Source organism: Labeo rohita, chromosome 22 (genome assembly GCF_022985175.1).
Source record: "Labeo rohita strain BAU-BD-2019 chromosome 22, IGBB_LRoh.1.0, whole genome shotgun sequence".
NCBI classification, from domain to species: Eukaryota; Metazoa; Chordata; class Actinopteri; order Cypriniformes; family Cyprinidae; genus Labeo; species Labeo rohita.
Window position 1 is genome coordinate 24440930 of NC_066890.1, and position 23441 is coordinate 24464370.

The following is a 23441-nucleotide window of genomic DNA, read 5'->3' on the forward strand; positions in this document are numbered from 1 at the left end:
CAAATTTATTTCACAATTCTGAAAAAAAAAATACATTTTCCAGTGCACTGATATCTGGTTTTGTTGAGAAGCATCAAACGAAAAATTAAACCTCGTCAATAAATCAACATAATGGCATCCTGAAAAAAAAAAAAAAAAAATGCTAACTAAATTTATTTTGCGTAATATCTTTTCAAAAGTCTAGGGAACTTTTGTATGTACTCCGAAACATCAGATGGCGATATTGAGCCCCATATTGTTTCAACGCATTCTGCTGAAGAAACCTTTCATGGAGTTTGTGTAGTAGCTCTGAGTTTGTCGTAGTGATACTGCTTTATATGTACGTATTATGCATATTATTAATAAATATTTAAAGCTGTGGAAGTAGTTATGGCGTTTCCGCAGCCGCGTCCTCAAGGGCCTCAGTTGCCGCAGCATCTTTTACAGACTATAGAGTGTCAACAGGGCGCTGTGAGAGCTGTGCGCTTCAATGGTAAGTCCATATTATAATATTATATTGTCCAAATTAATTAGTGTCCATATCATTATTAGATAACGAAGTTACTTGCAGTTGTCAGTGTCAAGAAGCTATAAGAAGATTTAATAACCTTTGTTGCAGACCTTTATGCACTAATAGTGTAGTAATTGTAAATATTCGACCTAAAACATTACCTGGCATCACAAATAGGTAAAAAAAATCTGTAAAATATTTTTTAAATCCCTCTTAATCAACAGGTAACGTAAGTTACCGATGCTGCTATGCGTTATGACACTGAGGACACTTTAAAAAGACATTTAGCTAATGAATATATAATAAAATCGCTCTTTTTCTATGTATTAAATGTTGTTTTAGCTGATGGGAATTATCTGCTGACCTGTGGCAGTGATAAATCTCTGAAACTGTGGAGTGTGAGTCGCGGGACTTTGCTGAAGACTTACACCGGTCACGGATATGAAGTGTTGGACGTGGATAGGTATGTTTCTGCTTTTCGTTATACTAAAATACCATCGCTGTCGTGTTTGGTTTGTGTTAATTTTACTTACTTTTCGCAGTTCTTACGACAACAGTCAGCTGTGCTCCTGTAGCTCGGATAAAACCGTCATTCTGTGGGATGTGGCGTCTGGTCAGGTGACGCGCAAACTTCGCGGGCATGCAGGGGTAAGACGGTTACCGTTGCAATTTCCCGCCACGCATATTATACAGCATTTCTTATTTGCTTTTACTAAGACAAGTATCATTATAGCCCTATATTATAGTAAATAAATAAAATAAATTTGATGTAGTTGATTTGTTTACTAAAAATGTGTTTTCAATCTTACGCTTGTTCCCTAGAAAGTAAACTGCGTTCAGTTTAATGAGGAGGCTACTGTGATGCTGTCAGGTATGTCGGACTTAGCTTTATTAATTATATGGGAATAACGGCAGTCAAATCAATCTCACGTTTTTATTTACGTTTCAGGCTCTATTGATGGGACTGTAAGATGTTGGGACACTAGGTCCAGGCGGATGGAGCCGATCCAGATCCTGGACGATGCTCGGGATGGCATCAGCAGCTTGAAAGTTTCAGAGCATGAGCTTTTGACTGGGTTAGAGCCAAACTAAAGACATGACGTTGAAATATGAGTAATATGAGATTTCATGTGTGGACATACAGTGGAAGGAAATGTCGTGTCTCGCAGGACCACGGTGCTACATAAATAAACATAAATATGAACATAAATACACTAGACGTAGAAACAATTTTTTAAACCTATACATGTAACTATACATATACTATAAATAATTTACTATACATACACATAAGACAGACTATACAAGTAGTTTACATAATAACTGTGCATGATAATGTGCAGAAGAGGTATTTAAAGGTTAAGATGCAAATAGTGCAAAATGATTTGTGGTGCGTTGACAAGTAAACATTTGTAAGTCCTTATTAGGTCCTTGTAACGTTAATAAGTGTTAATAAGAAAGTGTCTGGTGCGTAGAGAGAGAACAGTGTTTCTACAGGTGGTTTGTCCAGCCCACTCACCTGTAGGTAGCACACTCAGAGGTACACAATGTTTTCTGTGTACATGTAGTGTTTGTAGGAAAGTGTCTGGTGCATATAGAGATGAAAGAATGCGTTACTACAGGTGGTTTGTCCAGCCCACTCACCTGTGTGAATGTGTGTTTTTCAACAGTTTACATTGTGGATAAGGTTTTATTTGAAATTGTAGATGTGACTGTGTTTGTTGTGTATCAGGTCTGTGGATGGAAGAGTGAGGCGATACGACCTACGAATGGGGCAGCTTCATGTTGATTTTATTGGAAGTGAGTTATGTGGAAAATTAGGGAATGAGAATGCACTTTTTGTACTGTTTGATGTCTAATATGCTTCTGTGGTGTGAATTTGTGCTCCACAGGTCCCATCACTTGTGTGTGTTTCAGTCGGGATGGTCAGTGCACACTTAGCTCTAGTTTGGACTCCACAGTGCGCCTGATCGACAAAAGCTCAGGGGAAATGCTGGGAGAGTATGTACAACACAAATCAAACTAGATTTAAAACTAGCTAGCAATGCACGGGTCTAGCATATAGAAAACTTTGAGTGCTATTTAAAAACAAGGAGAAAACAGTTTTATAATGTGTGTGTGTATATGGTGTCCTTTTACAGGTACTCTGGTCATGTCAATAAAGGCTATAAACTCGACTGCTGTCTGTCCGATAAAGACACACACGTTCTGAGCTGTTCAGAAGATGGCCATGTTTACTTCTGGGATCTGGTGGAGGTGGGCAAAATAAGTCACATGAGCCACAAAGCAAATGCTATGATAAAAAGTAAAGTTGAATGTGAGCAATAAAGCTGTCATTCTGTAATCTCTGCTCGTAGGGTTCCCTGACTTTAAAGCTGCCTGTCGGGAAAGCTGTCGTCCAATCACTGTCGTTCCACCCAACGGAGCCCCGCCTTTTGACTGCCATTGAGGGGCGTGTTCAGGTGTGGGGGCCGGAGCCAGAGGATGCAGCTGTGGAAGACAGCTGAGTAGTGTGTGTTGAACACTAAATACATGAGCAGGACTCATTTAAGTGTGAATCATAATTTTGCATTTGTTCGATTGTTATATTTTGTATGTTAATAAAAAAGCAAATAAAACATAAAAAATATTTTTTATTATTCTTATTATTTTTTTTAATGGCAAATTTTGTGTCATTTTTATTTATTTATCTTAATAGCTATTACAGTTTATGTAGGCTTTTTTGCGTGGTTCGTCATTGTAATCAAAGCATAGTTAACAAAACAACTTTTGTTTCTATATTTATTAGAACTTTACAGTATATACAAGAAGAAAAATAAAGATTAACAATAATTTATTGGGTAGCAAAAATGGTTTTCAAATAAATAAATAATTTATAAACACATAAATATCTTCCATTTTTGTTCAGATGGACAATTCATCAGATCAATCTCGATTCAGAATCGGCCACTCAAACACGTCACTGTGTCATCATTAACCAAAACTGAACGTTTTGACATTCTCAAACACAACAGCCAATGTCATAGCGACATATACATTTTGATACGTTTCAATACATACATATTATTACTTCCTGAATTAACGTACCTTAAACAACCCTCATTTTACTTCAAGGCACTTTGTACAGTCTCTAAACCACCAGACAGTCTTTATGTAGCCAGATTTCGGCTGCTCTACCCCATACAGACGCAGGCAGCGGCGGAGAGTTTCTCCACTTTATGCCAGCGATGTTGGTTGTCGAGAAAAGCTATGTCTTCATGGTGCGTGGGGCGACAGCAGGGCTGATGGTGCCAATGGCCGGTGTACTGAAGGACGCCGCTTTGCAGGAGGTTGGTAAGCGTGAGGTCATGATTGGAGGCAAGGCGAGGGCAGGTCCCGCTGCAGTACTTAAACAGCACCGTCTCATCGGAGTCGTAGCCCAGACCGAGGTCTCGCACCTGCAGCAGGATGGAGTGCAGAGCGCATGGGGACTCAACGCTGCGGGGCAACCGAATTGCCCTTTCCAACTGCCTCCCCGAACCCTCCTTTTCCTCACCATCACCTCCTCTTCGTTCTTCATCACGGAGATTTGTGTCTGAAAAAGAATGAGCAAAAAATAAATACAATTTTGCATTCTCTCCTAGCACAAAACATTGTTGAAGGTTACTGTATCTAATAAATATTATAAAGGAGAAGCACAACTCTTTTAGGCAAAGTCTTTGTTTTTAGGTAAAATTAATTTTAGTAGCACTCAAGAAGATATTTTGAAGAACATTTGACTGGTTTTGTACATACAATGTAGGTCAGTGGGGTCCAGTATTGTTTGGACCCCATTGACTCCCCCAAAAACCCAAACTGGTTTTTAACGAATCTACAGAGATTTAGTCACCCTCTCCCCAAAGGTCATGACCCCCAGTCTTACCTAGTAGCGTTCTAAGCCAGTATCCTTCTCCGGCTTGGACACAAAAGAGCAGAACGGTGATCTTCAGTAGTGAACGCATTGTTCTTCTTTTCTTTGTCTGGTTTTTCTTCTTCAGGATGGGAGCGCAGGTGATGTTGAGATGCGCAAGAGTCACCGTCTCTTTTATAGCCATCTAAGCGGGTCAGGGCTGTTGGGGCGGAGGGGATGATGGGGTGCGGCCAGGACGGGAGGGAGGCGGAATAACCCTTCTGCTCCCAGTCTCTCACCTGGTCTCATGGTTACGATTGGAAGCAACTTCATGTAATTTTTGGGAAGTCCACTGGTATGTCTTCAAGTCTGCGAGGCTGTGAGTATGGAAAATGGGGGTAAATTGCTTAAAGCTGTGGGATGTCTGACAAGAGTAATCATCTTGGAGGATGAACCGATTAAGCATTTTTTTTTTTAACGCACAATAAGATGAACGTTGAAAAGCAAGGGTTAACTGCTTGAAGGATGGAAGACAGGTCCATAATTAAAAAGAACTAAATAGATGACAGAAGTTATTTGAATGGAAATTCCAAGAATAATGGCTGTCTTCAGATACATAAATTTGGGGATTTGATTAAAATGTGATTTTTTTCTCGCTATCTACATTCCTTATTTAACTATGAAGACATGAATCCTGCAGCGCAGAAGAAATAAGTGAATGCGCATGGCTTGCAGTGGCTTATGCTATGTGGGTGAAAGGTTTTGTACAGCAGACCCCAAATGTATTTAGACACTTAAGTAACCCTTAAGCATTCATTGCATTAGGTAACAAAATATCAAACGAAGCTGTGTTTGCAAATAAATGTTACAGTTGCTTTCAAACACCTGGGCGTATGAAATTACGTAAGTTTTATTACTGCGTACTTCTCTTTTCCCCAGAAATAATCAATCTTCTTTTTGTGAAATATATTACTTTAAAAGTCTGTCTGTATTATCTTTCTTTAAAATACGTTCCACTGGCTTGTATATTTTGGTTTTGATATTTCCTACAAATGGCATCCAAATATTTTAGGGCCACTGTATGCAAGAGGATCTTATGCAAGAGGAAACTTAGAATTTTTGGAGGGTGCATTTATTTACAATTTTAAACATCCCTTCAAAGAATGTCTCTCTGTGTTGACTGCATTATGGCATATAGAGCTAAATTAATATAGACCCTCAAAAAGGTAACAGGGTTGACATTTCACAGTTTTCAGTTAGACATGCTTTGTTCTAACTATGATGATACTTCCAGGTTCTCTGTAGAAAAATAATCTTATACTGACATAAATAGAAATGTAAACATTTTAAATCATGGTAACAGGGTTGTTATTGTAAGACTGTATTATATTGACAAAAGAGGAGCCATTTACTTGCCTTTACAGAGTTCAGGATGATGTTATTTTGACAGAATTAAAATTATTGTAATAAAGGGTTATAACGGTAACAGGGTTGACAGTAGCACATTTCAGCTAGACTTGCTTTGTGCAAAATATGATGATACTCTAAGGTTCTTAGTAGGAGAATTTAATACTGCCATAATAGAAATTTCTAATTTTTAGTAATAATTTGCGGTTTTAAATCTTGGTACCAGGGTTGCCATACTACCCTTGTTTTATTTTGGTAAAACATGAGGAACTTGCTTGACTTTGCAGAGTTCACTTCCTTTAAGGATGATGTAATTTTTCAGAATTATTGTAGAGTTATGATGGCAACAGGTTTGGCAGTTTTACAGTGCAGTTATACATTACTTGCTATGTGCTAAATATGATACTCTGAGATTCTTAGTAGGACAATTTAATACTGCCATAATAGAAATGTATATTTTTTAGTAACCACTTACAGTTTCAAATCATGGTAACAGGGTTGATGTTGTACCCTTGTCTTCTATTGGTAAAACATGAGGGATCTACTTGACTTTGCAGAGTTTACTTCCTGAAAGGATGATGATGTTATTCTGTCAGAACTATTTAAATAAAAGGGAGTTATGATGGTAAGTTTGTGCTGGTTTCTCCCTTCTGTGCCCATATATGGTTTTTCCTGTTCCTGTCCTTGTTAAGTCATTATTAGTTAATCACCCTCACCTGTCCTTGTATCATTAGCACCCTTATATAAGTTGTATTCAGTTCAGTGTTATTTGTCTGATCTTAAGGTTATGTTGAATGTGTGTTTCCCTGCTGTTCCTGTCTGGATTTACCTTTTGTGGATTTTATTAAATACTTGTTGTTGTATTTTGTCTTCATATGTCTCCTTCTACACACAACCGGGACAGAAAGAGGGTTGATAGTTTCACAGTTCAGTTAGACATTACTTGCTAACATGATGATATGTTAAGGTTATTAGTAGGAGAATTTAATACTGCAATATAGAAATTTCCCATTTTAGTAATCATTTACTGTTTCGCATCATGGTAACAGGGTTGACATTCTATTCATGTCTTCTGTTGGTAAAAGATGAGGGATTTACTTGACTTTGCAGAGTTTGATGATGTCATTTTGTCAGAATTATTTTAATAAAAGGTAGTTATGATGGTAGCAGGGTTGACAGTTTTACAGTTCAGTTAGACATTACTTACTTTGTGGTAAACATGATTATTCTCCAAGGTTCATAGTAGAAGAATTTAATACTGCCATAATAGAAATTTCTCATTTGTAGTAATAATTTACTGTTTTAAATCATGGTAACAGTGTTGACATTTTACTATTATCTTCTTTGGTAAAACATGAGGAATTTACTTGACTTTGCAGAGTTTACTTTCTGAGAAGTTATGATGGTAACAGGGTTGAAAGTTTTTTAGTTTGCTTAGTCATTACCTGCTTTGTGCTAACAGTGATGGCACTCTAGGGTTCTTAATAAGAGAATTTAATACTGACATAACTGAAGTATCTAATTTATCATAATAATTTACTATTTAAAATTATGGTAACAGGGTTGACATTCTAAGCAGTCCCCTATTAAAAACAGGAGACATTTACATGACATTGATTTGAGTTCACTTCCTAAAAGGATGATGTAATTTTGACAAAATTATTGAAATAAAGTAGAATTAAGATGGCAATTTGGTTGCTCTTATTTTTAATAATATATTTTACTCCACTATTTGTATATTTTCATTCCTTAATTGTTTTACTGTTGTATGTCCAAAGCTCAAACCACTAATGCAACTTTAAATACACAGAGGACATATTTTTTGAAAGGGTATTATGGCTTTTAGGTTTAAAAAGATAAACTACAGGGCTTTACCAGAAAGCCAGGCTTTTACTTTAATTGGAAATACACTGTAATGCATACATATATAGGCTAGTTTATAATCTATGGTGATTTTATAAAATGTTACTAAATCTTTTATATATATTTTAATCTATTTTATTCACTGCAGTTATTGAAGAAGAATACCTGAGAGTTGGGACTGTGTGCAGTTAAAATGTTTTCCAATCAGACATCCATCAGTATTAAAATATGATCAATGGAAAAGGATTTCAGCCAATCGTCAGGCGGTTTAAACCTGACACAGGACCATAAAACAGTCTACGGGAAACTTACATAGCAATTTCTTTTCAACTAAAGTATTTATTTATAACTCTTTTTAACTCATCCATCATAGCAAAGATTACAGTCAGATCAGTTTCCATTGGTGCTGCTGCCATGCTGTTGGCTCAGGGTTTCTTACAACCTTGTTAAAACTAGACATCTTCATCCAGTCCAGAGTAAAGTTAGCGACTCTGTCCTCAGGCGTGAATAGGAGAAAGAGTAAACTAGATTTAAATGGATTTGGAATAGAATAGCTATTTGTCTCGCCAGTGAAATGAAAGTATGATTAATTTCTTTTTGATACTGTGTATTATTCATTCCGTACTCCTGTTTGTCCTCCCATAGGCATATAAGAATCAGTCCTTTCATGAAGCTGGGAATGATGATGATGCAGAAGTGAAAGTAAGAAGGCTCTGCATAGCATTTTTTTTACTAATTAGAGTATAAAACTGAGGCTGAAAAAAATATCTTTTTAACATTTTATTTTCAGTCCAAATTAAGATGTTACTCATTAGGGCTACCAAATTTGTGACTTAAAACTGATTTGCAGTTGTGATCAGCTTACATTTCCTATAAATTAAAGAAAGAAATAGATTTTAAAATAGACCTTTTTTTTAAAGAATAAGTAAGGAAACAGGGTTGAACTTGACAAATGACGTCAACACTACAATTTGTATAAAAATTGGATTGATTTTTGTTTCTTTTTCTGTTAGTCCTGTCTAAATAATTTCACTGGGATGTCACAGTTTTAAGGATTATTTTTTAATGAGAGAAAAAAAGTGCAGTAACAGGGTGGAATACAAATGTTATAATGAAATGTTATGTTTTTTGATCATTAAAATGATGTAATAACTAAACTGTTCAACGTACTGTAACAGATTACATCAAAACAATAACATTATATTTTAGTTTCAAAACCGTTCTATGGCAATTCCTAACTACTTTACATTTTGGCAAATTAGTATCTGTATGAATGCATACAATCTTATTCATATGCTTTCATGCAATCTGTTTACACCTGCACTGACAGTTAATGTATTTAAAAGTAGCTACTTTTCATGTTAGACTAATTTTATCAAACAAATCTAATAGGTTTCACAAAAAGAAAAAAGAAAGAAAGAAAGAACAAAAAAAAAAAAAAAACCTTGGTATTTGGGCACCAAAGCGTACCCTATTTGTGGAAGTACAGTGGGGGATACGGCAACCTCTCTGGCATGTCCTGACAGAGCCTCTTAGGAATCCAAGGCCGTCTGAGTCAGGCAGGAATCTCATATCAAAGTCACAGAGTGGAAAAACAGTTTTACTCACACACTGTAAAACACACAGTGACATGGGAGGGAGGTGTGGACCCAAGGCCCATCAGACGAAAAGAGGGGGAAAGAGCTTTGTCTGTCTGGTACAAATCACAAGAGCTCACCTATGCATGCACTCCTGGATTTAGTCTTAAAAAAAAGTACATAGTCTCACCATTCCACTTACTTTGTTTTCTGATAAGAGAATTCTTAGGACAAGATGGATGCAAAACTATATATATTAATGAACAGGGCTATTATAGTTAACTAAAAAAAATAAAAAATTAATGTGCTAAAATAACTAAAATCGAAATAAAAGTGTTTAAAATTATATAGAAAATATATATAGAAAAACAAAAAGTTATTAAAAATGCACAACAAAATTACTAAAACTGAAACTAAAATTAAAATTAATATACTAAAATAACACTGTTAATGAATCACAATATTAATTTAAATTAGGCTATTACCGTAAATTAAATGATTACAACAAAACTCATTGTCATTGACAGCTCATTATATTTTAAAAGCTTATTGTAAATATGTGTGAAAAATTGTCATCATATAATATTGAAATGGTTTATATGTGAAAATCCCACTGTGGCATTTTCATATTTTAAGATCGAGAGTACAATAAAAATCCTGACAAAAGTAATGTTTTATTTATTTTTTTTAAAGTATGCCTAACTTTGCAGTGTATAATTAATAATTTAATGAATGCTCAATAATACCAGAGCAATTGTAGCTGTGTGCCATTTACCAAAGTTTTGAATGTATTAATTTCTATATTTTCTTTCCCAAATTAATATATATATATATATATATGTACACTGACTCCAAGCTTTTGAATGGTATAGTGTTTAATGTTACAAAAGTTTTTTATGTCAGAAAATTCAGATTTTTGGATCTTTCTATTCATCAAAGAATCCTGCAAAAATGTACTCAACTGTTTTAAATATTGATTATAATAATACTACTAATAAAAAAAGTTTTTTGAAAAGCAAATCAGCATATTAGAATGATTTCTGAAGGATCAGTTGACACTGAAGCCTAGAGCAATGACGCTGAAAATGTAGCTTTGATCACAGGAATACATTATATTTTAAAATATATTCAAATAGAAAGCAGTTATTTTAAATAGTAAAAATATTTCACAATATCACTGCTTTTACAGGCTTGGTGAGCAGAAGAGACTTTAATTTTAAAAAAATCATTAAAAATCTTACTGTTCAAAAACTTTTGACTGGTAGTGTATGTCTAAATAATGTAATGAAATACCTCACATCTGTTCTGAATTCAGAATATACCCATATTTTAGGCATTATTCAATGGATGGAATTTGATGGAAATGTGTCAAACAACTGAAAAGTATAAATCCTAAAAACAGAGCATTTGTTTGAATTAAGTTTTCAAGACTAAATGATTAAATGTGTCTTTTGTATACCAAAAAAAGGTAATAATAATAATAAATAAATAAAATAAAAACGTAAAAATAATATCAAATTTTAATCAGAATGAATGAGACATACAAGGTAATTTATTGTAAAAGCTCATTAAAAATCTTAAAAATGTCATACTTTTATTAATTTTATAAATCATATTGGCACTCTGCACTCAAAACTAATTTTCTCATATGCGCCTGGTGGTTTACAGACAAAGCTCCCAAGCCAATTTTTATAAATATAGAATTTCCAGAATAAAAAATGTGTGCATCTGCTCAGGACAGGTAAGAAGTGTGTTTGTTCGGGGTCATTTCTCAGGGGTGTTCAAGGTATGGATGACCTTACCGGAGCTCTGTTGCATTCCGTCTCCAGCGGGTCTCCCATCCGGCCCATATAGGGCTCGTCTGCTCCGGGCAGGAATGCAAGAGCAGCGTTCCAGTGTTAGGAAGCATTCTGCGGGAATTAGTGGGGAATCTCAAACTCGCCAGGCGAGGGCTGTTTATGCTGTAAATCTGACCAGCGCACTAGAAGCTCCTGCCTCCTCCATCACTCCTCATCCACTCACACCTTTCTCAACATCCGTCCATCACACTGGACCAGCACTTACCTTTGTGGGTTTATAGTGGTTAAAGTCACTAATAGCATCATTACAAATTAGTTCAAGGCAAGCTCCGAAGTAGTTTTCGGTTTGTCATAATGGTATTTAGTAACCTCTCGTGTATGTTTTCCATGCCTAGACTGGAAAAAGCCGCACATGTCCAAGTTTTTCTGTCCACCTGGCTACACATTCACAGAAGACAAACTGCAGAGATGTTCCACTATCCCTCACCGGCGGGAAAATGCCCACCTGCAAATGAAATCCCAACTGGCAAACATAGCATGGTTATTCCGAGTGAATGGGAGCCAACAGAAGACAGCATGTTATTTACACCTCACGACTGACTCACACAGGAGTTTTCCATTTTTGAGGGTTTCCCCGTTGTACAGATATCTTATTTGTGTAATGGTATTTAACTTTAGAAGTTGTTATAAACTTATAAACACATTTAAAGTTACCTGTCAGACATATTTCTGAAACGTCGCTGTGTGTCCTCCGTTCAATAGTCGGCGCTGTTGACGCGCACGCAAACAGCTTTAGCGTGACGTGAGGTGACGAGGAAACGCAGACGCTGTTTACGCAGATGGTTGTTTGGTCTGTATCTTAACGCACGAAAATACTTTATTTACCTCATAACGTCCACATGTTTTGTGTAATTATTAGTGTAAATAACACAAAATATGCGCAGTGGTTGTTGTTTTGGCACTATTTGGCTGGTTTGGTTATTTTTGGACATATCGTATATCAGCTGATCATATTTGTATAAGCCTAATGACAACTACAGTTAATTTGCCTATATTTACTCGTTTTATAAAACGTTTTTATTATTTTTTGCACCGCTTACTTTTACTGTCTATTACTAGTGCTGTTATTTGTGTTTTGATTGCATTTTTGTATTCATTTACTGTGGTGCAGAATGATGCCATATTCTTATGTCATAAAACATTGTATTACCATAGTATTTTGTGTAAGAGTTAAAGTAAATACATAAGAATACACCATACGTATTAAATGTAATGTTTTTTCTCTGTCTTGTTTGTCCTGCAGTTGATAGGACAAACTTATTGATATTAAAATCATCTGGAGCTGATCTTAAACCAGCAAGATGGTATGGATTTTTTTGTATATTATATATGTTCATCTAATATTTATTTTTGGCTTTATTTCACCTTTGATTCAGTTACTGAAAATATTTTTAACAGTTTTAGTTAACAATAACACTGGTTCTTATAAAAAAAATAAATAAAAAGATCATGTTAATGTTTGTTCTCTTTTTTTAGGGTGAACGTAAAGGAGTGAACAAGTACTACCCTCCTGATTTCGATCCAGCCAAGGTGAGGACGACATACAATTTTCTCAGGCTCTGTCTTGCAAGACCATCCTACAGCATGTATTTTAAAAAGTTTCTTCCTAAAATATGTATCTCATCCTCTCATAACAGCATGGCTCCATCAACGGCTACTGGAAAACGCACCCGCTACGGGAGCGGGCCAGGAAACTTTCTCAGGGCATCCTCATCATCCGGTAATACACAAACTTTTACAGTGTTTTGAATTCTGTCACTGCTTTTTGATTCCCATGCACTGACAGTCTGTGTTTTGTGTTTTCAGATTTGAGATGCCGTATAATATTTGGTGTGATGGCTGTAAGAATCATATTGGCATGGGTATGACTTTGAAGTTGTGCATAGTACCTCACTACTCATACTATTTCTGCAGTATATAGCATATAACGTGTGTCTAAATAATTATTCTGTCTTCACAGGGGTACGATACAATGCAGAGAAGAAGAAAGTGGGCAATTACTACACAACTCCAATATACAGGTGATGTAGTATCCTGATCTCCTACATTCCGTTTCATGATCAGTTCATATATCACAAGGCAGCGTATCTTAACCTGGAGGATTGCGTTTCATAGGTTTAGGATGAAGTGCCATCTGTGTGTGAACTACATAGAGATGCAGACAGACCCGGCCACCTGTGATTATGTCATCGTGAGTGGAGCGCAAAGGAAGGAAGAAAGATGGGACATGGCCGAGAACGAGCAGATACTCACTACTGGTGTGAAATTTATGTTTTATAATATTATAGCATAATATTGGTCTATCTAACTGTCATCTGTCTGTCTATATATCTCTTAGAGATGCACTGATTGCAATTTTCTTGGCCTTTTCTGATTTCCGTTTTTTTTGTTGTTGTTGTTGTTTTTTTTTTAATAAGTGTGACCTGCCGATACAGATTTTTGCATAGTATAATTGACAGCATATACAAACAAAAATCTATATTTTTTCCAATGCCAAAAAATGTACATAAAAAATGATTAAACATTACAATTCCCCCAATCTGGACTAAATTACAGATATTCTCTATAAATGCATTTACACTGCAAAATTTCAAATGCATAAATAATTTTATAAAATTAACGTTTTAAATATTTTTTTAAACATACAAATAAGAAATGTTGTGAAAATTGCAATGATACTTTTAAATATGAAACCAAACCAGCAGTAGATGGCCGCAAAAGTTTTAATGAGTGAGTCATTTAGTCTTTATGAATGGGTTTCTGAATCCTTCAAAACGTGGATTCATTAACGAAACACCGCTGTGTTGCTAGAAAGAATGCAGCAGTTCTGCTGTGGCTTTGATTGGAACTATTTTGTGCAACGAAATTGAGCAAAAACACTTAGTATTAATTAACATTAATATAAAATGTAATTTGCTTAATTTAAACCTATTGTTTATTGAACTACTATTAAAATCAATGTCACATTGCAGTCATGTTGATATTTAGGGAATCATATTGGTCATGAAATGTTGCATACCTAAATCATATTCTAAAATATATATATATGATTTAGGTATTTTATGTATTTTCTACCGCAGTATGCATCTAAAACTTTTTTTTTTTGTTTTTTTTGGAACATTCGGAACATTACTCTCATTTATTTCAGTGAAAAAATAAGTTGAAAAATCTCAATTTCAAAATTTTTTCCCCAGAAATTCGTGTGTTTTAATTTTTCTGATAATCAAATATAGGCATTAAACATTTATTTATTTTTAATGAAATGAAAATTAAACCCTTTTATTTGTTGCCAGACAAACAGTTTTTTTTTTTCTGTTGTTATTGTTATAATTTCTGCATTTAATTGTGTTATTTAAATTTGCCAGAAATAGGAATATGTAAACACCTACATTATACTGTACACAGGGCTCTCACAGCAGTTTTGGAGATTAAGTTCATGTGTTCATGTTGTCATATAATGAGACGCAGAGGCCAAAAATAACTGCGAGCGTCACGTGTGCTTCAGTATTTGTTTAGTAAACAAAACCCCGAATTCTGACGGCATCCCGTGCTATAGAGTAAATCCGTTTTTATGAATGGATTCCGCAATCCCATCCGCGTTTTAGCGGAGGACAAATTGTAGATGCGTGACGACGTAACGTTAGAAACAGAAATGACATGCCGTTGTGTAAATAAGTTAAATAACATAAGGCTATTTCGTTTGTTTAATAAAAGAACAAGGTACAAACGAAGGTTAAATGACATCTGTTGTGATCTGGCGCTATATAGAAAATACAGTTTACTTGACCATCAAGGGGGGCGGGCCGCCCCCATAATATAATGGTAGGGGAAACACTGCCTTTTATCTTACACCTTTAACCCTATGAGGTAGGGTAGGGTAAGGATAGTCAAATCTAGCCTAAACCATGAAGTACTCACCCGCCCACAGGTTAAAGTCCTTCAGGAATGATGTAGAAGACTCACTTGTGGTTGTTCTTATTTGAGGCTCAGTTTGTAGTTATAAGTAAAGTCTCACGGGAGGCAATTGTAACAACAAAATGTCTTATTTTATTAGTTACAATACAAAGCAGTTAATACAAAAAAAAAAAAAAAAATCAGCTAAGCTATGAGCTCTATATTCAAACTCTAATCAGCAATATTGAAGATGCTGTTAAGTGCCTTTTGTTAGGGTATCAGGTGTCTTTTACGCTTAATGCAGATAGCATCTGAAGAATGTTTTTCTCCTCAGACCTTTTATACTACTTTTTGGGGAATTCTAACACCATTTACTCATCATATTAGTCAACAATGTCTTGTATGATCCATGCTTTCTATTGTAGATATAGCAGTCTCTGTAACTCATACTTATCTCTCCCGCCAAACACGGAACTTTCCGTTATTTATGAGACAACGCTTCCCTACCAAAAACAGAATTTTCTGGGTTTTTGCTGTTATACATTTGGGGGCGCTATTATGCACCTCCTGAATGAGTCCAGAATGTTCCTATCATACACACAGGTGAGGAAGACGCAGAAACAAGCAATCTCATATATAAACAGATGCATATGAAAAATAATGTGATCATCAACATTAAACTTTCTTTGTTGCTCACGTTGCTGTCTGCGTTTCACACTCTTCATTTTCTTTATCGTGGTCTTCACCCTGACTCACCTCCACTTGATGTTGCAACATTCTCTCTTCACCACTTTTGTAGCTTCTTGTCAATATTTGTGGTTGCTTACACGCCATCAAACTCATGAGCCTAACTTTCACAACTGTTGCTTATTCATCCTAACAAAGCAAGTATTACAAGCAGGCATCTTTATATTAAAGCATATACGGCAGTTATCTATCCATTCATCTGTCTGTCTATCCGTCTTTCTGTCTGTCCATACATCCATCTGTTTCAGTTCAGTTCAGTTCAGTTCAGTTCAAACAGCTTTATGATAAAAATACATTTTGTATTGCCAAAGCATTGAGACAACAAAGAAAATGGTTTAGACCATCTGAACATTTACATTAGAACATAATTTATTTATATATTAAATGTTATGTTGCTGTCTGTGTTTTGGACTGTCCATTTTCTTGGACTTGGTCTTCACCCTGACTCACCTCTACCTGATGTTGCAGCATTCTCTCTTCACCACTTTTGTAGCTTCTTGTCAGCCTTTGTGGTTGATTACACGCCATCAAACTCATGAGCCTAACTTTCACAACTGTTGCTTATTCATCCTAACAAAGCAAGTATTACAAGCAGGCATCTTTATATTAAAGCATATACGGCAGTAACCTAAAAACAAACAAATAATATAACACTGAAACAGGTAAATAGCAATATAAATATCCAAATATCCAAAACTCCTACATCTATCTATCTGTCTGTCTGTCTTTCTGTCCGTCTTTCGGTCTTTCTGTCAGTCTATATGTCCATCTGTTTCAATTCAGTTCAGTTCAGATAGCTTTATGACAAAAATACATTTTGTATTGCCAAAGCATTGAGACAACAAAGAAAATGGTTTAGACCCTCTGAACATTTACATTAGACCACCTGAACATTTAAATTAGAACATCTGAACATTTATTTATATATTAAATGTTACATTGCTGTCTGTGTTTGGGACTCTTCATTGTCTTGGTCTTCACCCTGGCTCACCTCCACCTGATGTTGCAACATTTTCTCTTCACCACTTTTGTACCTTTATGGCCACGTTCACACAGCAGCAGAATACGGTTGTCAATACTGTGTGAGTCCTTAATATGGTTACGTTCACACACAGTACGGTTATTTACAGGTGGGACAACCGTATTCTATAACCAAACTCACACCTGTAAATTTTCAGGACTCACAACAGCATTCTTGGAAAAACACGCGCTGTGTGAACGAAACAGGAATGGACAACTAGTTGTTTATCACGTCATTCAGTGCGAGAGAGCCGCTCTGCCGCACAAATGCGTGTCTACCGTGTGTTGCGTGGTTTAATTTGTGGATTCGGTAACTTACAGTGACTGAGAAATGAACGTGTCATCTGAAAGTTTATATCCAGTCTCCACCGGAGCTGCTCCCTACCATCAGTTTTGTATCCTGTGCGCGGCTCAAATGCTCCGCTCTCCACTCAAATTTAAAAGCTGCTGTCAGGTAATGATGAACTCGTGGCTCGATTGGACTTTTGTCGTCAGAAAGCGGTTATACTTTAAGTTTTACGGACGTCGCCATCTTTGATATTGCTTTGGTCTCTGTTGCTGTGGTTACTGATAAAGAATACGAGCTTGACTCCCGTTGCACGTTCATACACGGATTCGAAAAGCGACTGTAAGCTGCTGTGTGAACGGGAAGTTTCGAGACTTACACCTATAAGTAAATGTGGTTGTCAATCCCAAAAACTGACAGTATGAATGTGGCCTTTGTCAACCTTTGTGGTTGATTACACACCATCAAACTCATGAGCCTAACTTTCACAACTGTTACTTATTTATCCTGACAACGGAAGTATTACAAGCACAGGCATCTTTATATCAAAGCATATATGGCAGTAACCTAAAAACAAACAAATAATATAATATTGAAACAGTAGTAATGGCAATATAAATATTCAAATATCTGTCTGTCTGTCCATACGTCCATCTAGTTCAGTTCAGTTCAAATAGCTTTATGACAAAAATACATTTTGTCAACAAAGAAGACGGTTTAGACCATCTAAACATTTACATTAGAACATCTGAACATGTATTTATATATTAAATGTTACATTGCTGTCTGCGTTTTGGACCCATCATTTTCTTGGTCTTGGTCTTCACCCTGACTCACCTCCACCTGATGTTGCAACATTCTTTCTTTACCACTTTTGTACCTTCTTGTCAACCTTTGTGGTTGATTACACACCATCAAACTCATGAGCCTAACTTTCACAACTGTTGCTTATTCATCCTTACAAAGCAAATATTACAAGTGTAGACATCTTTATATCAAAGCATATATGGCATTAACCTAAAAAACACACAAATAATATAACATTGAAACAAATAAATCGCTCTGTCTGTCCGTCCGTCCGTCTGTCCATTCATCTGTCCATCTATCTATCTATCTGTCTGTCTGTCCATTCATCTGTCCGTCTGTTTGTCTGTCTGTCTGTCTGTCTATCTATCTATCTATCTATCTATCTGTCTATCCGTCAGTCTATCCATTCATCTGTCCATCTGTCTATCTATCCATGTACCTTTCTGTCTGCCTATGTATCTTTCCGTCCATCTGTCAGTACCTGTCTATCTTGGTCTCTTTATCCATCCGTCTGTCTGTCTGTCTGTCATCATTCTGTCAGTATATATGCTATTTTTAATATTCTTTAAATTGTTTTAACATTTACAATATGAAGAGAACAATATTAAGAAAATTAGAGTTCAATATTGTGTTTTTTTTCTATAGAGCACAGTGAGAAAGAGAAGCTGGAGACAGATCCAATGTATAAATTAGATCACGGAGGAAAGGATAAAGAAAAGTTACGCGCCGCCATCCCATCTCTGAATGAGCTTCAAGAGCACCAGTCCGGGTGGAAGGACGACTTTCAACTTAACAGCGCCCTCCGCAGGAAGTTTAGGGTGAGTTAACTACATGTTGCCAATTGCAGCGGATTTACATCTGTAATGAAAGGTTTGCATTTTAATGTGTTTGTGGTTTGCAAATGCAGACTGAGAAGAAAGTGATTGCTGAGGAGGAGGAGAAAGACAATGCAGTGCGAATGAGGACTGGTCTGTCCATCCCCTTGTTACCAGAAAAAGAAGAAGATAAAAAACTGGCGTCATTGCTCACCTTCCAGAGTCTAGACTGTGAGTTTGACCTATCCCTTTAATTTTTTACATTTATTTATTTAATAATCAATCTTCACCCTCTTTTAAGTAAAAAAGGGTATTTATTTTTTATTTATTTTTGAATCATTTTATTTTATTAAATATATATATATAAGTCAGTGTTAATTTCGTCAACGAAGACGACGACAAAAAATATTCGTTGGAATTGCAATTGGATAAGGGGCGTTTGCATGTCCAGTCTCAGCATGGCAGCTGCAGTGGAAAGATAGGCTACCAAAATGCGAACTTGCGATCTGAAACAATGGCCTCAGCACCTGAAGGGTTAGGGATAGAGTCACCAGATGTCCTGTTTTCTCCGGTAGTCACAATTTGTTGTCGATTAACTTAAAGTTAGTGAAGGCGGGATAGGCGGAATCACGTTGATAGACAAACACCAGAAGTGCTCTCTCTTGCGCAGGCTCCACTTCTTCTGTTCTTAGACAGCGCACGATCAGTTCTCAGTGCTCAAATGCACACACAGTTGTCCAAATGTCTATCATGTTGAGTATCTCACGTAAATTATGTAAGTTATGGCTTAAGTGAACGTAAACAGGTGGGTAAAAACTGAATGTGTCAGTATTACATGCATGCCTTCCATCTTAAAGGGACAGCATTCCTAATTAAATACCTATCTGTCATTAATTTTAACCAACAAAAGATGTTAAATTAATGTATAGCCACATGTTAATTAAACTTTCTGTATCTGAAAAATGATTTTTGTATCTCTAGCGTATTTGTCTTATTGTGCCACTTTTTCAAAAATTATAAATTATGTGTGTATAAATGAACAACTCCTTTTTCCATACTGTTAAAGGGTTAGTTCACCCAAAAATGAAAATTGTCATAATTTATTCAGTTTAGTCTTAAGATAAAAACTAAAACTAAATAAAAAATGCCTGTCAAAATTAACATATATATATATATATATATATATATATATATTAGGGGTGTGACGAGACACTTATCCCATGAGACGAGACACGAGACTGGGTTCACAGGAATGAGACAAGATTTTTAAACTTTTCTTAAGAAATCCTCAATGATTAAATATATAGGGAAAATAGTCTTTTATTCAACTGAAAAAGACAAAATGCTAAAACATGTAGGTGCATTTTGAACTTTATGAAATTAAACTTCCATTTTAATGAATTGTACGTAGTAATAAACAACATTTAAACAAGAGCTTCACGATTCTGGATAAATTGAGATTCCCAGTTGTTTTTAATAAATTGGAGATCACGATTCTCTCACAATTCTGGAGAAAAAAGATGAGAAAACTAAATAAAATAACGTAATTTACTAGTGGTTCTGACAAACTGTTCATTGCTTAAGTCTTTTAAAAGCATATATTCAGTTAAACAAAAAAAAACAAAACAAAACAAAAAAACATTCAATGGAGTCAGTGTCTCACTTCATTAAGACTTGTTTGACTTTTGAAATCTGAATGAATGATTCAATGACATACTTTTTTAAAACGGGCAGTTGTCGCCACCTCCTGGCAGATGAGGATAAGCCTTACAATACATACACATCTTAAGATACTTTCGTTTTGATCGCTGCTGTAGACAATAAGTGTTTATACCTAAACTATAAAGTTTTATCCCAGTACTTCTATTATTTAAATGTCTGTAACACAGAAAATAATGATTATAATGTCTTTGATAGGACTGTTTGTGTTGCTCTTTCTGCGTTCACATTTACCCCGACCCTCTGATTCATTAACATGAGCAGCGGCAAAAGGTGCTTCTCATACTCCACTGAAACTCGCGATGTGAAACAGTCCTAATAGACATAGCTAAATCCTTGTCATTCAGGAATAAGATCGCATAGGTGTTTGAATCGAGATCTCGATATTTTAAGGATTAATCGTGCAGCTCTAATGTAAACCCTGCAAAACGTTTATGAGGATATTGTCATGAGATCTCGCGAGATCTGACTGGTCTCGCGAGACACATCGGATCGGATCTAGCGAGATCTCGTGCTACGAGATCTCGTCAAATCCCTAATATATATATATATATATATATATATATATATATATATATATATATATCTCAGAGGTTGCACTAGACTTAAACATTGTTTGTCATTTTGACGGACAGGGTCATAAAAATTCTGTCTTACCCATCATTTTTAATTTTCATATTTTAATTAGAACGCATTTAATTGCTTTTATTTTTGGTCACATTTTCGTTTTTAATCATGAACCTACAGGACGACAGCGCAGTGTTTAAAAAATATGCTAGGGCTGGGTTAAAAAAGAAAAAAATGATTTCTTGATTTTAATAGATTCTCATTTTAATGAACCAGTATCGATTTTTAAATCACAATTGATCTTTTGGTCTATGCTGTTGATGAATGGACAGTACATAGTGCGTCTTCCTTCCAATTAATAGCAATAGGCTAGGTTTTGTGTTACTTTTGATATGAAAAAGTCCCAGATTTCAAATTCTGTCAATTTGCTTAGGAAATTTAAGCAATAAATACAGTTTTTGCGCGCTCTTTAATATGGTGTAATAAATCATTGTAGCTTCTGCACACTTGCCTGAGCGTAATCAAACACATAGGAAAAAAATTTTCGTTTTTGTTCTGGATCTCGTGCTCTGCTGCAACATTGGAGTGCACTCGCCACCAACTGGATGGGGGTGGGAACTACAGCTACAATTTACAATAGATCACGGTCAGTGTAATCTGTCAAAATGACGAACGCCCTTCAGATTTTTTGGTCACTGATAAAAAAATTTCCATCAGTGACAGAGAATTTTGGTTAACGCGACCTTTTTTATATATATATATATATATATATATATATATATATTAGTGTCATACTTATTTTAATTTTTTTCTATACCTATTTTATTACTTAGAATTGAGGAGCTGAATAAATTTTCTCTTTCAGCATATGACGACAGACAGCAGACAAAAAGGCAACAGATATCGTCTCGTTCCTGGTTCAGTAGCCCATCTGCAGCAGCAGGAGGAGCCGCTGGGAGCCTCTTGCAAAAGTTAGGCCAGCAGGGTCGAGGAGCAGCCGTGGCTAAAGCACTCAGCTCTACGACACCAAGTTCGCACATCCTGGTACGCAGGAAGTCTGAAAGCAGTAAAACTGAAAGCGCCAATGTTATGATCTCTAGGTCGTCTCCTGACACTAACCCAGCAGCTCTGGACATAAACCCCATGGACTCACATTGTCCTCTAAAAACTGATGTGAATTCAAGCACAGACGCAAACACTCACAGCTGCACTACAGAGACGCATAAAGGAAGCCCATCAGAGGAGGACAAAGGCTTTGACTTGTGTTCTGGAAAGTCTCTGGTTGCAGATTACAGTGACTCTGACTCGGGCAGTGATGTCTGATTTATACTTAAATTGAAATTATAACATAGCTGTGACTCCTATACATATCATCTTATGGTAAGCATAAGATGTTAGTAATTATTTACCCCAAAAAATAAACTCTTTCATATTGAAGAATGTGTCGGGGTTTTCTTTTTCAATTTACAAGCGTTGAACATTAAAACTGATTTACTTACTGCAAACTTCTCCGGTTATTGTCGTAACCTTGGTTCGCTGAGAGACGGGAACGGGACCTTTTTTCTGCCAATGACACTATATTTTGTTAGAGGTCGCGCTGGTGCCGTATATTTGTGGTATTAAAGTTTACAACATATCTTCATGGAACATGATCTTTACTTAATATCCTAATGATTTTTGGCATAAAAGAAAAATCAATAATTTGACCCATACAATGTATTGTTGGTATTTTCACAGTCAAGTTAATTTTCAGATTAATTAGATTAATTGATTGAAACATCATGTAATTAATTGGATTAAAAATACAACACAACCAAATACAGAAACACGCTGCAAATATGCATAGACCATAGATCAGAAATGTTCAAGGGAATTGCAACAACTTAAGTGAAAAACCTGGCTAGAACATGCTCTGAAAGGTGTGATTTCTGTTTATTTTAACATCCTGATCATATGATTCCTTAGCTCTTTTTTATTATTATTATTATTATTATTATTATTATTAGGTTGGCTTGAGAAAGCCACTACTCCTCCTAGAGCTTTAACTGTACAAACTCCAAACTTAGCCCAGATTTTCAGACTGGTCTAACTCGAGTTGCTACATCTTTTCAACTGATCGGACTTACGGTTTTCCTAAAAAAAGACGTTTAAAACTGGGAAAAATCCCATAGATTTACATTGACAGAATGTTCAAATGAGCCAAGACTATTTAAACTCCAACTGTCAAAACTCCCATAATCCCTTGAGACTCAATCAAGCTTCCCTTCTATGTACTGTATTTCTAATCCATTTAAACCCATTCAAACTCTACAATATCTATCTATCTATCTATCTATCTATCTGTCTATCTATCTATCTATCTATCTATCTATCTATCTATCTATCACTAGCCAAGCCTAGCAGCTAGAGTCATGCTAGTAGCTTGATAATCATGAAAAAAAAAAAAAAAAAGGTTTTTTGCAATCACATCTTTTTAAACCGGTCAACTCCTGAGTCTAAGGATCCAGTAAAAGATAAAGCAT

At 35.7% G+C, this 23441-nt stretch overlaps 3 protein-coding genes across 3 annotated transcripts; 2 read left to right on the plus strand and 1 right to left on the minus strand.

The window, feature by feature from the left end:
• Window positions 1-233: 233 nt before the first annotated feature.
• wdr83 (WD repeat domain containing 83) lies at window positions 234-3120 on the plus strand. The gene is made up of 9 exons (XM_051094156.1): window positions 234-472; window positions 833-953; window positions 1033-1138; window positions 1313-1361; window positions 1440-1566; window positions 2223-2290; window positions 2383-2491; window positions 2632-2746; window positions 2848-3120. The coding sequence occupies exons 1-9, from the start codon at window positions 370-372 to the stop codon at window positions 2995-2997; spliced, it is 948 nt and encodes a 315-aa protein (XP_050950113.1). The 5' UTR covers window positions 234-369; the 3' UTR covers window positions 2998-3120.
• A 186-nt stretch (window positions 3121-3306) lies between these two features.
• Window positions 3307-6382, minus strand: LOC127154004 (persephin). Its single transcript, XM_051095354.1, has 3 exons — window positions 6241-6382; window positions 4392-4735; window positions 3307-4064 (listed from the first exon to the last, which is right to left on the minus strand). Exons 2-3 carry the CDS (start codon window positions 4561-4563, stop codon window positions 3664-3666), a joined length of 573 nt encoding a protein of 190 aa, XP_050951311.1. The 5' UTR covers window positions 4564-4735; window positions 6241-6382; the 3' UTR covers window positions 3307-3663.
• Window positions 6383-11772: 5390 nt separating this feature from the next.
• Window positions 11773-22350, plus strand: yju2b (YJU2 splicing factor homolog B). Its single transcript, XM_051095359.1, has 10 exons — window positions 11773-11854; window positions 12308-12368; window positions 12541-12594; window positions 12702-12784; window positions 12871-12926; window positions 13025-13085; window positions 13180-13322; window positions 18464-18636; window positions 18726-18864; window positions 21785-22350. The coding sequence occupies exons 2-10, from the start codon at window positions 12366-12368 to the stop codon at window positions 22240-22242; spliced, it is 1170 nt and encodes a 389-aa protein (XP_050951316.1). The 5' UTR covers window positions 11773-11854; window positions 12308-12365; the 3' UTR covers window positions 22243-22350.
• The last annotated feature ends 1091 nt before the right edge of the window (window positions 22351-23441 follow it).

Excerpts from the sequence above, each read along its gene's own strand:
- wdr83 (XM_051094156.1), top strand. The coding sequence starts at position 370 with ATGGCGTTTCCGCAGCCGCGTCCTCAAGGGCCTCAGTTGCCGCAGCAT. Across the intron at positions 473-832 it reads GAGAGCTGTGCGCTTCAATG|CTGATGGGAATTATCTGCTG; the intron begins GTAAGTCCATAT and ends ATGTTGTTTTAG. Across the intron at positions 1,362-1,439 it reads GGCTACTGTGATGCTGTCAG|GCTCTATTGATGGGACTGTA; the intron begins GTATGTCGGACT and ends TTTACGTTTCAG.
- LOC127154004 (XM_051095354.1), bottom strand. The coding sequence starts at position 4,563 with ATGGCTATAAAAGAGACGGTGACTCTTGCGCATCTCAACATCACCTGC. Across the intron at positions 4,065-4,391 it reads CTGGCTTAGAACGCTACTAG|ACACAAATCTCCGTGATGAA; the intron begins GTAAGACTGGGG and ends ATTCTTTTTCAG.
- yju2b (XM_051095359.1), top strand. Across the intron at positions 13,086-13,179 it reads TACACAACTCCAATATACAG|GTTTAGGATGAAGTGCCATC; the intron begins GTGATGTAGTAT and ends TGCGTTTCATAG. Across the intron at positions 18,637-18,725 it reads CCCTCCGCAGGAAGTTTAGG|ACTGAGAAGAAAGTGATTGC; the intron begins GTGAGTTAACTA and ends TTGCAAATGCAG.